Source organism: Varanus komodoensis, unplaced genomic scaffold (assembly GCF_004798865.1).
Source record: "Varanus komodoensis strain SLA01 unplaced genomic scaffold, ASM479886v1 scaffold4, whole genome shotgun sequence".
Taxonomy (NCBI): domain Eukaryota; kingdom Metazoa; phylum Chordata; class Lepidosauria; order Squamata; family Varanidae; genus Varanus; species Varanus komodoensis.
The window spans coordinates 9,272,808-9,287,060 of NW_025335941.1; the positions used below are offsets into that span (position 1 = coordinate 9,272,808).

At 41.3% G+C, this 14,253-nt stretch overlaps 1 protein-coding gene across 3 annotated transcripts in view; it reads left to right on the forward strand.

The window, feature by feature from the left end:
- The window catches only part of KDM6A (lysine demethylase 6A), a 139,648-nt gene that overhangs the window by 37,488 nt on the left and 87,907 nt on the right, over positions 1 to 14,253 (forward strand). For all 3 annotated transcript variants that reach the window (XM_044442763.1, XM_044442764.1, XM_044442765.1), the window contains exon 4: positions 3,757 to 3,806. In XM_044442763.1, coding sequence (XP_044298698.1) covers positions 3,757 to 3,806 — 50 coding nt within the window. The remainder of the gene's footprint in view (positions 1 to 3,756; positions 3,807 to 14,253) is intronic.

The following is a 14,253-nucleotide window of genomic DNA, read 5'->3' on the forward strand; positions in this document are numbered from 1 at the left end:
CCCAGTCGTGAAAAGATGTAAAGGGGGCAGCAGCATCTTTTCTTTGGGTCCCATTTTTTTCAGCTTTAAAGACCTCTTCAATGATGAGTGGTTCCAGGGCAAGAAATTAGCTTGCTTAGCTGACCATTAGGGTGGGGTAATAATGAACTGTTAATCATCTCTGTCTGTACTATTTGGGAAGGTGTCAGAAGAGAGGAAAGAGAAAAGGATTCTTTTTTCTTTTTTCCATACAACTCCCTCCTGCTCTACTGTATAGCAGCCCAATGCCCAATCCTTGGCTCTTGAGTATTACATGCCACAATGAACTAAAATTTCAGAAGGCTGTTGTGGAAGTAACAGGGAGTGGGGGTCCTGCTTGAGTCCCTTATAGTTAGAAATGAAAGAAAAACTGTAACTTTTTTTCTCCATTCTGAAACTTCCCTTTCCTTCTTTGCCTCAGTTAGTACTATAAGATTCCTGCTCTAGGGAACTGGAGCCCTGATCAGAAGATCAGAGCCCTGATCCTGTCTGTTGTTGTTGTTGTTGTTAGTCGCAAAGTCATGTCCGACCCATCGTGACCCCATGGACAACATTCCTCCAGGCCTTCCTGTCCTCAACCATCCCCCAGAGTCCACTCAAGCTCACACCAACTGCTTCAGTGACTCCATCCAGCCACCTCATTCTCTGCCGTCCCCTTCTTCTTTTGCCCTCTATTGTTCCCAGCATTAGGCTCTTCTCCAGGGAGTCCTTCCTTCTCACTAGGTGGCCAAAGTATTTGAGTTTCATCTTCAGGATCTGGCCTTCTAAAGAGCAGTCAGGGTTGATCTCCTCTAGGACTGACCGGTTTGATTGCCTTGCTGTCCAAGGGACTTGCAGGAGTCTCCTCCAGCACCACAATTCAGAGGCCTCGATACTTCGGCACTCAACCTTCCTTATGGTCCAGCTTTCACAGCCATACATTGCAACTGGGAAAACCATAGCCTTGACTATACGCAATTTTGTTGGCAGGGTGATGTCTCAGCTTTTTAGTATGCTGTCTAGATTTGCCATAGCTTTCCTCCCCAGGAGCAAGCGTCTTTTAATTTCTTGGCTGCAGTCCCTGTCTGCGGTGATCTTGGAGCCCAGGAAAATAAAATCTGTCACTACCTCCATTTCTTTCTCATCTATTTGCCAGGAAGTGAGAGGACTGGATGTCATGATCTTAGTTTTCTTAATGTTGAGTTTCAAGCCAACTTTTGCGCTCTCCTCCTTCATTCTCATCAAGAGGTTCTTTAGTTCCTCTTCGCTTTCTGCCATGAGAGTGGTATCATCTGCATTATCTGAGGTTGTTGATATTTCTCCCAGCAATCTTAATTCCAGCTGGTGATTCATCTAGCCCCGCCTTTCTCATGATGTGCTCTGCATATAAGTAAAATAGGCAGGGTGACCGTATACAGCCTTGCCGAACTCCTTTTTCAATTTTGAACCAATCAGTGGTTCCGTGCCCAGTTCTCACTGTTGCTTCTTGACCCGCATACAGGTTTCTCAAGAGACAAATAAGATGGTGTGGTACTCCCGTCTCTTTAAGAACTTGCCACAGTTTGTTGTGATCCACACAATCAAAGGCTTTAGCATAGTCAATGAAGCAGAGGTAGATGTTTTTCTGGAACTCCCTAGCTTTCTCCATGATCCAGCATATATTGGCAATTTGATATCTAGTTCCTCTCCCTCTTCGAAATCCTTCCTGTATTTCTGGTAGTTCTCGGTCCACATACTGCTGGAGCCTAGCTTGTAGGATTTTGAGCATAACTTTGCTAGCATGTGGAATGAGTGCAATGGTGTGGTAGTTTGAACATTCTTTAGCATTGCCCTTCTTTGGTATCCTGTTAGAATTGGGTATATGCCACACTTTCTGTTTTTGGTCCCTAGTTTTTTTTTCTGTGAGTCATGTGATGGCTAACCATACCATCTTTTGTGTAAATATTATTTCACTTATATGTTTGTGAGAGTAACTAGAATGGATCGAGGTATCATTTTTGAGCTTAAAAGATTCACAACCTTCTGTTTTCCATTTTGTTGCAAATGTAACTCTAGCTGTTCTTATATATTGAAATAATTCTTCCATATTTATTTTAAGAGTTCTTTCTTTGCTGCCCAACTAGTGAAGATTGGAAAAATAAGCCAGCGGAACATGCAGTAATGGCAAAAATAATCAGCTATATAAATAGAAGACTGGCCAAAGAATTTAATGATAAATGGAAAACTACTTATACATATTTTAATTATAGAGAAAAAGTAGTACTTACATAAAGATGACTTAGAATAGAAATAGATGAATAGAAAACCAGTTAAAGAATTTTACAATAAATGGAAAGCCTATTATACCTACTTTATTCAGCAGTTCAGAGAAAAACAGAACCTATAGATATTATGTATACAATGATCAAATTAGTATAATTGCTCCTTGAATTTGATTTCTTTTTATTATGATTATTTTGGAAAAAAAGAGGAAAAATCAGTTAACAATTGTTGCTGGATTTCTGACTGTGTTATAAGGTGAATTATTATTTACTTGATGCCCGTGTCAAAGCAATTTTATGTAATAATTATTAGTATTGCTTAAGTCTTAATTATTTTAATTAACTATTATTATTAACTATTATCTTAAAATTGTAGTTACAAATTTGATAGCTATAATAACTGTTACCAATTTTTGTGATATTTCCCACATCTAGTATTATATGTAATTTTTGTACAAAGTCCCTTGGTAACTTTTTCTTTTCATTTCATCATTTCTTTTTTTTCTTTATCCACTAAAAAAATGATTCACAATCTTACTTCACACCACTGTTCTTGGAATGAAATGTTCTATTGTTACACTGTAAAACATTATGTTTCTGTTAATATAAATTAAAATAACATTGTAGAAACCCCTTTTGCTGTGATTCTTCAAATATGTAAATGATCATAACTGATTGAAAGTAACTGAGCCAGTTAGCACCAAAATAGCTGTGAAGTTTTTTCGGTAAAATGTACATGAATCAACTGTGCTCCAGTGGACTAGTCTAAATGTTGGCATGTACTGTAGAGCCAGCAGAAGTGGATTCTCATTCCTTTTCTCCTCATGTCTGCCCCTGTAGTCCCCTTGAAATTCTGCAAAGAATCTCCTTTCTATCATTTTATGTTCCGTGCATCCCCATGCTTTTATGTTGTTGTTATATATGTTCCAAACTATCAGCTTCATTTAACACTCTGTGCTTGTTCAGTACATGTAGTACACATTTTCATATAATAATATTTATTTTCTTTTAAAATAGAACTGCAAACTCTTGAGATTGCACTATCAAATAAAGACTAGAGACTAGATTTGGATGCCAAACCTTACATGCCATTCAGCCTTTCTTGCCTTTCTCGCTCCTTTCCAGCATGAGTTGAGTGCTGAACAGAATAATTTCCATCATCCGCACCATTCAGGATTCTATTCTGATGAGCACATAGAACCAAGCGTTTTTCTGGTTTCCACTTTTTTTTAAGTACTGCTGTGCCTCAGTCCCTCCCCCATAAGAAAATGCCCTGCAGGATTGGTAGAGCCAGGATAAAAGGAACTCAGTGGACAGCAGCTAAATGTCTGACTGGTGGAATGTGTATTGAGGGGCAAAATGTATATTGCACTTGCGGATGGGTGTTTAATGCCCACAGGAATAATGCTTCTCTGGGGATCTCTGTCAGCAATCACTAAACAAATTATGTTTTTGTAATTACTTCAAAATGTTTTCTAAACATGTTTTTCTATTACAGCATTATCCGCATACCAGAGGTACTACAGTTTACAATCTGACTACTGGAAGGTCTGTATAGATTTATATATATATATTTTTTTTAAAAAAAAATCTCTTTACAGTTTTCCTATTTTATACCAGATAACTTATAGGTGTTAATGTCACAATATTTTGTCTTAAAGATTATTGGCATTGCTGTTTAGCACTAACTTTTATGTTAAGAACATAAGAATTGCTTTGTTGGATCATACCAAAAGACATCTCTAGTCCAGCATCTGTTTCCTGCACTGTCAAACTAGATGCTTGCAGAAAGTCCAAAAGCAGGACATGAGGGCAAGAGACCAATCCACCATTGCTCTGACGGTTAACATATAGCCACTGATAGCCTTATTGTTCATGAATATAGTCTAATTTGCTTTTAAAGTTACTTAGGTTTATGGTCCACACTACATTTTTTGAGAGTAAATTCTGTAGCTTAAATGAGTAAAGATGGCTTTCCTTTTGGTCCTCATCAAAGGTTTCAGTAAAAATGTAGCAGTCATGGAATAAAATACTAGATCTTAATAAGTCAGAAACTAGTTAAAGAATAGAGTGCAGAATGTAGGAATAAATGGTTTTCTTTCATCATTCATTTGCTGGGTTTGTTGTATTTATATTTTCATATGTTATGTAATGAGTAAACTTGGAATATTTTCTGCATAGACAGGGCAGACAAATATTGGGGATTCCAGTTATCATTATTATTACATTACATTTATACCCTGTCTTTCTTCCTCTTGCAAGGAATCCAAGGTGGCTTACAAGGTTCTCCTCTTCTCCATTTTATCCTCACAACAACCACTCTGTGAGGTAGGTTAGGCTGAGAGTCCATGACTGGCCCAAAATCACCCAGTAAACATCATGGCTGAGTGGGGACTAGAACCTGGATCTACTGAGTTCCAACACTCTTAACCCCACGGTGACTCTCATAGTTGGTCTTTTCCTTTACCTCATGGAGCATTTTTTTTAATGCAGCATGAGATCAGGGACTAATTTGCCACTCTTTTCATTTCGGAGCTTACCACAGCTTCAACTTCTACATTAAGAGCTTAAGAAGAAACATACTGGCTCCGACCAAAGGCCTATCTAGTCTAGCACTCTCATCTCATAGTGACCAACTAGATGTCTATATGAAGCTCATAAGCAGTTCATGAGTTTAACTGCTCCAATTTGTGTTCCCCAGCAATTGGTATTGAGAGGCATAGTGCTCTGATATTGGAGTAGATGCATAGCCATACATGACTGGAAGCAATTGATGTTATCCCCCATGAATTGGTTTAATCTTCTTTTAAAACCTTCCAAGTTAGTGGCTATCACTATAGCTTGTGGTAGTGAATTTATAGTCAAACTAGATGCTTCAGTGGTTCATATAACATGGCAAGCCATGGTGTGTGTGTGTGTGTGTTGCCATTGTTGACGTCTATCATATTGTCTAAACCCTGGCATGGTAGTTCAGCATGATACTTTTGGTTTTTAAAACTGCATATGTTTTAGTTAAGTAGTATCACAGTGGGAGCTAATGATGCAGAATACAATTTCAACAAACAAACAAAGGCTTATATTGTAATCTGAACCTGGAAAACACAACTCATCATAGTATCAAGACCAGAACCACAGAGCTGTCTGGCAAGAGTGGCTCGCTGTCACTTTTGTCAAGCAGCTAGCCAGAGAGCACCACTGATAGCTGCTATTTTGTACGACTGTCAAAGGTGTCCCTGCTCTGCCCACCACCTGCCTTAAAGACCTTTGGGTCAGGAGTAGGTTATCAGCTGGTTAATGCTGGGAAAAGAGTAGTGCTGCTGATTCTTCCACTGCCACCCCTCATGCATGCATGAAGAAAAAGGATAAGCTGGGGAATGATGCCCAGTGGGGAGCTTCCTTGCTCTGCTTATTCCCCTGCCAGCCCCTTCCCCACATTATTGCTCCAGCTTTTCAGAGGTGTCTTCCCACTATAGTGCCTACTTTACTGGGTTGGGAATGCCTCTTATAGCAAGCAGGAGTTAGAAAGGGAGGGCGAGGGCCACCTCCCTCTTTGTCACTGCTTCTTGTATGCAAGGTACTCAGGGGGATGCTGGGTTAGAGATACCTCTTCTGCAAGTGGTGGCAAGCACTGCCTCTCCCTTTGTTGTAGCCTCTTGTGAGAAAGGCTGTTGGGTTCAGAATGCTTCCTTTGGGCATACGTGGGGGAGTCAGCAGAGTGACACAGCCTTTAAGCAGACACCAGTACTAGTTGATTCTTCATCCCCTCCTGCTTGTGCACAGGCGGGAGCAAAGAGGCACTCAGCTGGAGCAGCCTTGTAGAAAGGACTGGCATGACTCCGCCCTCCCCATTCCAGCAGTCCCCTCTGGTGTGATATACCTGATTAGGATACCTGATTAGCTTCCTCATCCTCTCAGGGCATGAGTCTTATTTGCACAAAAGAAACTGTTTCACAACTGTATCTATCTGAATGTGGTTTGCAGTTGCAGCTGTCAAAGAGAACTTCATTCTTCTCCGGGCTATCACCTGGTGGTCTGAAAGGGAAGGAGGTGAGGGGAGGGAGTAAAGTTACTACCGTAAGTCTGATCATCTGTCAGTCACATCAAGATTAAAAACTGTGAACTGTGGTAACCACATAGGATTACTTGTCATGACATGTGAATGCAACCACTGTGCGAAATACTTCTTTTTGTCTATTCTGAACCCCAGTTTCTGCCTTATACAAATATTGACTTATGCAAGTATAACTATTATACAACTACCATTCCCCACCATGCATAATTTCATATGCCTCTGACATGTCCCCAATTAATTCTTTTCCTAAGTTATGAACTCCCAAAGTCTGTGATCTTCCCTCAAAGGCATTTACTCCAGCCCCTTGATTTTTTGGGGTGCCCTTTTCTGTACCTTTTATAGCTTTATAATATACTGTTTGAAGTGCACTGATTAGATTGATGCACAGTATTTCAAATGCAATCACATCATAGATTTGTACAAACAGATTATGATGTTGGACATTTTATTTGTATTCCTTTCATAATAATCTTTGAGGTGGTATAAGTGGCTTATATTGGCTAAGGTTGTTGGAAGTTGTAGCCTAAAACTCTTCCTCATGTTGCCCACCCCGTTCCAGATGCTACTCCATTATTTACTAATGCTTTACAAAGTTTTTTTCTACAAAAGGTAGTCATGATGTTTTTGTACGGTATGATAAAATTGTGTGCTTTGTGTGATGAGAGCATATGTTTCAATACAGGACCTTATTTCTGCTTCATCGATGTGCCAGCTATTGGTTATATATTGGTTATATTTATAAATAGGTGAGAATACTTAAACATTAGAGAGAATGTCAGTTCTGATTCCTTAGTTAAACATGGATCCCTTACTGTTAAAAAAAGCCAAAAAAGCATGAAGCATGTTGTGGCCCATTGGAATATTTGGCAAAGAAATAGTTGTACAGCCACCTGTCTTTCTAAAGGTAAATTTGGTTGATGCAAACTCTAGTCAAGGTGATAGTTTGGTTGCAAACTTCCTTCTAGTTAAGGAAAGTAATTGCAACTCAAGACATAGAGGCATTCATGCTAGAATAACTTTAGGTAAAACCCATTGGAATGTAACATGCTGTATATATTGGAACCCAGTGATTAAAAATGTTCAAGAGGATAGGTCATTCCCAGCAAATTCTCTAAAATTAATTGATCTTGCATAAATCATAGATAAGTTGTGCTGCCTGCAAATTTCTCTGAGCCTGTAAGTTGTGAATCTAGCAGCAATTTCAAGGCTGTTTCTAAAATACACATTTTTACAACTCTATAAACCTAGCAAGTGTTTCAAGGTGTTTTTGTACTTACTGAAATTTTTAGAGAACAGTATGTACTTAAAAAGCTGTATTTTTAAACTAATTAACTTTTATTAAAGTACATTGATACTGAAAACTATGTTGGACTTCCATTTCTTTTAGCATACTCCTCCCATTCAGGAAGGTGACCAATATAGCTTGTACTTTGGGCTGTTTTATCAGTGTGACTGGCCTTCATATATTTCTAGTGGATTGGAATGTAATGTAGACACTGAAAATAATGTGAAGGCAAATCTGTTCTCATGGACATCCCCTGAGGCAACAGTTGTCAAAACCAAGCCTGCTGTATTGTGTTACCTTCAAATGTCTTCAGCTTCTACGAGAAAATATTGTGATTTATATCCTGTATTGGTAGCTGTGTCTGTCTCAGACATGCTTTACAACAAAACCTAGTAATACTTCACAATTTTCCTAGGCTTCTTTACTTTTGAACAGAGTTTAAAGTGGATAGGAAGGGTGTTAGTGAACTGATAATTTCTGATGATGAAACGATTAAATATCTGAGAATTGGTTGCAGACAGTTTCGAGATTTGCAGGGGCTGCCCAAAAGCTGAGGCGAAAGTTTGGTGAGGCTAATGTGGTGAATTGCAATGATTAGATGTGATTATTTTAGTGTAGCAGTTACAACTTTGTGTTTACTGTACATAGAAACTAAAATTTCAATTTTAGTTTGTATTTTAATGTTTGGATGCATTTCATTTGATTCAAAACAGGATGTTTAGGAGTTCAGTTTGAAAGAGACTCTGCTTTAAACTTCTCAAGAGTGACAGCTTCTTTAACCTCATTCCTTTATAGAGCTTGTGTATTGATATAGTCTATAGAACCTTTATATTTTAGTGTATTTTATAGAGCCAGTATATGAGTATTTTTGTTTGATATGGCTATGATGTTTGAAACAACAAATACAGTCATGTCAGTACTTGTTGTTGATCTTAATGAATCTTATGTATTTCCATAATGCTTAGGTGGGGAACTTCCAAACTGGGAGGGAGGGGGGACTCTCTCATCCCACCTTGTGCAGCAGTGAGGTTTTTAAAAGCCTTTATTGGTGCCACTAGGGTATTTCTAGAGCCCAGTTGCCAAGTCAGTGATAGTTGAAGGAGTGCTTCTTGGAAGAGAAGGACCAGGTACCCTAGACTCTGCATCATGAGCCTTCTCTCAAAAGTGTCCCCATAAGCAGTGATTTTTTTTTTAATGTAAAAATGATTTTTACACAGGTGGCAATTTTTGAGTGGGTGTTGCATCTTGGAAGGGAATATTTAACCCTTCTCTTCCTTCACACTGTGACCATCATGGTCCTATACCCAGCCTGCCTCAGAGCTTTTGGATTCATTCAGAGAAGACGATCTTTGAGCAAGTCCAAAAGCTCTGAGCCGGCGCAGGCATCCTCTGAAACTCTTTCCATTTCAGAGACTAGCAGAGAGCTGGTGCATGCACCAAACTGTAACAGCTCCCTTCAACTGCGCATGTGCCAGCTCTTCGCCCTTATTGCATGCATGCGTTGGCTTTGAATACAGAGTGGGAACACAGAAAAGAGGAGGACAAAAGAGAGATAGAGGGACAAAGACAATTAAAAAAGGATAGAAGGTAAAAAAAAATACAACTTTTAAAAACTATTTTTAACTATGTGAGCCATGTCCCTGGGCTGTGGGCCAAGCCACAGCCGCCTTGCTAAGCCCAGGAGCAGACAGGCTGAGGTGGAGCGGGGCTGCAGCTCCCGCATCTCTGCCATGGCCTTCTCTGAGCAAGCCACCACCATCAAGTGGCTGCCATGCTTCTTCCCCCCGCAGTGAGGAGAGGTAGGAGGTACCCTGCTTGGCCAGCCATGGCCCATCCCTTGCCTCCCCTTGCCTCAGAAAACAGCCATTACCTCCTCACCGCGCACTCACCTTTCCGGCCTCCCATTCCCCCTCCCAGAGCTGGGCAAGCGCCTGCGAGGGGACCTTCCACTGGCTTAGAAGCAGGGCGGGGGCGAGGAGCTGGGAAGGCCTCGACCAAGGCGAGTGTGGCCCTCATGGCTCCCCCTCATGTTGTGCTTTCCCTTTCAGTGGGCAGCGTGGCGTCATCTTGGGCTTCTTTTGCAGCCCAAGCGAGCAGAGCAAACATTTTTAATTTATTTTTTAATTATAATTAATTTTAATTTTTAATGTGCAGTGTGCATAGGAATTCGTTCATATTTTTTTCAAACTACAGTCTGCCCCCCCCCCCCCAACAGTCTGAGAGACAATGAACTGGCCCGTTTATAAAGTTTGAGGACCCCTGATCTACACATTTCCTATCTACCTGGTACAGCAGCTGTGCTTTTAAAAAGTTTCAGTAAGAAGCAATTTTAAGCCCAACTGCCTTATTGGGGGTGTCACAGACGTAAAGGGAAGGGTTTGTTCCATATTCCTTTAGGTTTTTGCCTTTTGCTTTTTTTTTAAACATCAATAGAAACTATGTTTTAAAATAATTACAGCTGCATGTAAATATGAGGAGGAAAGGAGGAGGCGGCTGGGAATAGGAGGGAAGAGAGACCAGAGGATGGTGAGAGAGAAGATGGTATAAAAGGAGACAGAGAACATGAGAAAGATGGAATTCATTGGCTAGTGGGGGGAATGTGAATTATGACCTCATACATTTGGTTCCAGTCCCATTTGCTACTGACCCATAGCCCCTCAGAAGGTTTTATGCAAGCTTTGCTCTGGCTGAAAAGCATTGCAAACTCTTCTAGAGCAAAACTGCTAATACGTAAATCTACCTGGAATCTCCAATACAACAAAAATATTCTAGTCCCTAGAAAAGTAATTAAGCACCTACTCTCTAGAGATAGATGGGACCTATTCACTGTATTATTCGATCACTAATTATACCATTCTGTGAGGATGTAGAAGTAACTAGAGCAGTTTATCAAAATTGATTTGGCTCAAGGGACAACACAAGGAAAAGAATAAGGAAATTCAGATCACTTTGTTTCCCCAAAATAATTAAAATGGTTAAAATCATTTTGTATTACCTTTTATGAAATAACTTTCTTTGTTTACTGTGCCTTCTAACAGCCACAGCTCTCTGGATGGTTCACAGCTTTTAAAACAATGAAATATGTAATAAAAACATCTTTATACATTTAGAACTATAGTATAAATGCACAGTAAAAAGTTCATCAGTATAAAGATTGAAAACACAATAATGGTTTAAAAACAGCAGGATCACAGTTATGTTTGTACAGGATTGCACCACACAAGGTCCATGGTCCTCATCCAAAGATCTGGGGAAGTTCTCTGAACAAGTCTTCCAAATGGCAATGTTAGTTGGACTCAAAATGCAACAGCCCAACGAAGCTCCAGTGGATCTGGTCTATGACATCATCCAGACAGAGGATGCTGTGCCGGGGCCATTCCATTCCTTCCCAAATTCCTTAATACCATGAAGGAACCTTGGAAGGCCCCAACACAGCCACCACCAACATCTAAACATTTGGAGAACCTCTGCTGGGTTCCAGAGAGAGATATTCCATTCCTGCTTCACCACCAGTAGCTGAATTTGATCTTTGTAGAGTTGGCACAAGGTCAGACACAGAGGGAACATACCAGTCTGGTTGACCATGAGGGACCCCACCTGGACATGATGGCAAAGAAAGTCTACATGGCAATGAGACTGGATCATTGTATATCAGATTTTGAAGCAAGCATGGAAGATACCAGGCCCTCCTATAGAAGAAAATGAGTGCCTTTGCTGAGTTCCTTCCAGAACAGCATTGTGAACTGACTAGGATATTCCAGATGGATGTCCTTTGACTTTAGATACAAGAAATTACTTGTCCAGAGCTCTTGTGGGTGAAGTGACAATTCAGAGGCACACCTGGTTGTGGGCAATGAACCTCTTTCAAGAAACTCAGTCCCATATTAAGGAGATGCCCTTTGATGGTGAAGGAATGTTTAATACCAGGATCAGTGAAAAACTGGACAGTATTCAGAAAGCAAGAACAACTGTGAGGAGAATGGGTTTTGCTTCATCTCTAGCATTCCAAGCACATAAGGGGCCACTGGGCCCTTTTCCCTACCAAAGCTAGAATCAGCCTCACCATCCCATATGTCAACAGTAGCAACTACTGCAGCCTTGTTGTTGGGACACCTCCCATTTCCAGCAGCCCTATAAGAAACAGTTGGACACCAACAGATGACACAGTTGACTGCAAACACAAACCAGCCCCATTCCATCAGTGCAGATTTTGTTTGAGGGCTACCTAAACACTTTGCTTCATGAATAGGAATACATAACCATGGATTGGTGAGGTCTTTCCATTGCGGAGAACAGAATTCAGCACCCTTCCACCTCTTGCGACCATTTGTAGTACAGCCCTTCTACTGCTTTGGCTGCCACATTGTTGTCAAAAGGGGCATTTTGACCTGTTTCTTCATCTAATTCCCATTTCATCCCATTTCACAGTACCTTACAATTCCTGAGGAGGACAGTGGCCTCCATCCCATCCTTGATCAGCAAAGTTCTGTATGGTCTCACTACCGAACCTTATGCTGTTGCTATGCCCAGGAGACTGGTTCACCTTGGTCAAATTATGAGTCACTTACTTCCATATCTCCATTCATCTGAATTACTGACACTTCCTCCAGTTCCAGATTGGGACCAGTGCCTACAAATTATCTGTCCTCCCACTTGGGCTCTCCACAGCCCTATGTATTTTCAGCAAGTGTATGGCCATAGTACAAGGAAGCCAAGTTCTTCCCGGCATGGATGACTGGCTGCTGGTTGTCCCATCCTGAGAAGAACTACAGCATTCCATCAGGGAAACTTGTGAACTCCTGAATGGGAGAAGGACAAAATCTGTGCTTTTCCCTTTCCAGTTGCTTCTCTACACTGGGGCAAAGTTGGACTGCATTATAGCCTAGGCGTAGGCTGCAGAGAGAGTGGAGAAACTTGCCAACCTTGACCTACAGCTTCAACTCAAACCTATGGCTATGGTACGTAAGATCCAACAACTACTAGGACTTATGGTAGGAACAGTCATGGTCATCTGGTTTGCAAACAGCCAGCTAGAGCTGGGGGTCAGACTAGATGGCCTGGGAGGCCCCTTCTGACTCTCTGTGTTCTACATTTCTATGAATGTGGCTTCTACAACTTTAGTTTTTATGCAGTATGATTAGATTGGGAAGAGACTACTACTCTCCTGCCCTGTCCTATCTGTACCAGTCTCTCATAGTTGACCATAAAACAAAACATCATAGACAGTGTTCAACTTTGTGCTCAAGGATCCAGACCTGACCCTTACTTTGTGTCTGGGTTGGGGAATACATTACAAAGGCAAGAAGATACGTGGACTCTGGACTGAGTGAGACAGCCTGAACCACATCAATTATTTGGAGCTCCTGGCAGTCCAGGTGGCTCTGCTGGCCTTCTAGCACTTCCTTACAGGCAAACACATTTAGTATTGGACAACACCATCACTGTGTTCTATCTGAACTGGAAAGGTGGTACAAGATCAGTATCCCTCTCCAATCTCACCCTTCAGATGTAGGACTGGTATCCACAACAAAATATCATCATTGTAGTGATCCATCTTGCTGGGACTGAGAACACAATGGTGGACAACCTCAGCAGAAAGACAGAAGGGATCCATGAATGGGAGCTGCATCCGGACATTGTACAGCAGCTTTTCCAGACATGAGGAACCCTGTCAATAGACCTGTTCATTACAGGGAAGAACTCAGTATGTGAGGCTTTCTGTTCCCATGCTGGCATCAGTCATGGATCGTTGGGAGACGCATTCCTTCAACATTGGCAAGGAACCTTGTTCTACCTCTTTCCCCCATTCTTGTTGATCACCAGGGTTCTGACCAAGATTTGCAAAGAGAACTCCTCCTGCATCTTGGTGACCCCCTGGTGGTCCTGGCAACTGTGGTTCACTGACCTTCTCCATTTCTCAAACCAAAAGCTTCATTCATCTCCCAAGAAGATCAGACATCATCTCTTGGGACCGAGGGGTGATTCTCTGTCTGGATGCCAAAACCATTGGATTGACATTACAGCGAATCAGCTGGTAAACCAGAAAACCCCTGTCAACCCCAAAATACAATCAATCCTGGATGTGGAACTACGACGGAACACCAAGTTTTCCTACAATGCTAAATGGAGTGCTTTTGTAAATTTCATCCAAGAAGAGGCCTTCAATCCTCTCTCCGCCTAGGAGAATCCTAGTCTTCCTTCACAAGTTCCACACTACAGGCCTCAAATAATCCTCCATTAAAGTCCGCTTGGTGGGAATCTCTCCCTTTCATGGTATAGTGGAGGGTTTCCCATCCTTTTCCCATCCATTGTTTCGTTGATTCCTCCCACCAATCCAACCCATTGTACCAAGATGAAGCCTCTTAGTACTACAAGCTCTCACAAAACCACCTTTTGAGCCCTTGGCCTCCATAGACTTGTGCTTTCCTAGAAGTTGGCACTCCTCATAGCTATTACATCAGCCAGAAGGGAAAGTGAACTATGCGCTTTGTGCATTAACCTAGCACTCCTTGTTTTCGATAAAGACAAAAGTCCTCCGACCAGATTACTCGTTCCTACCTAAGGTTGCCTTTAGATTCCATCTCGGTCAGGACATTGTAGAGCCAGCATTCTTCTCAACGCCATCCACAGCAGTGGAA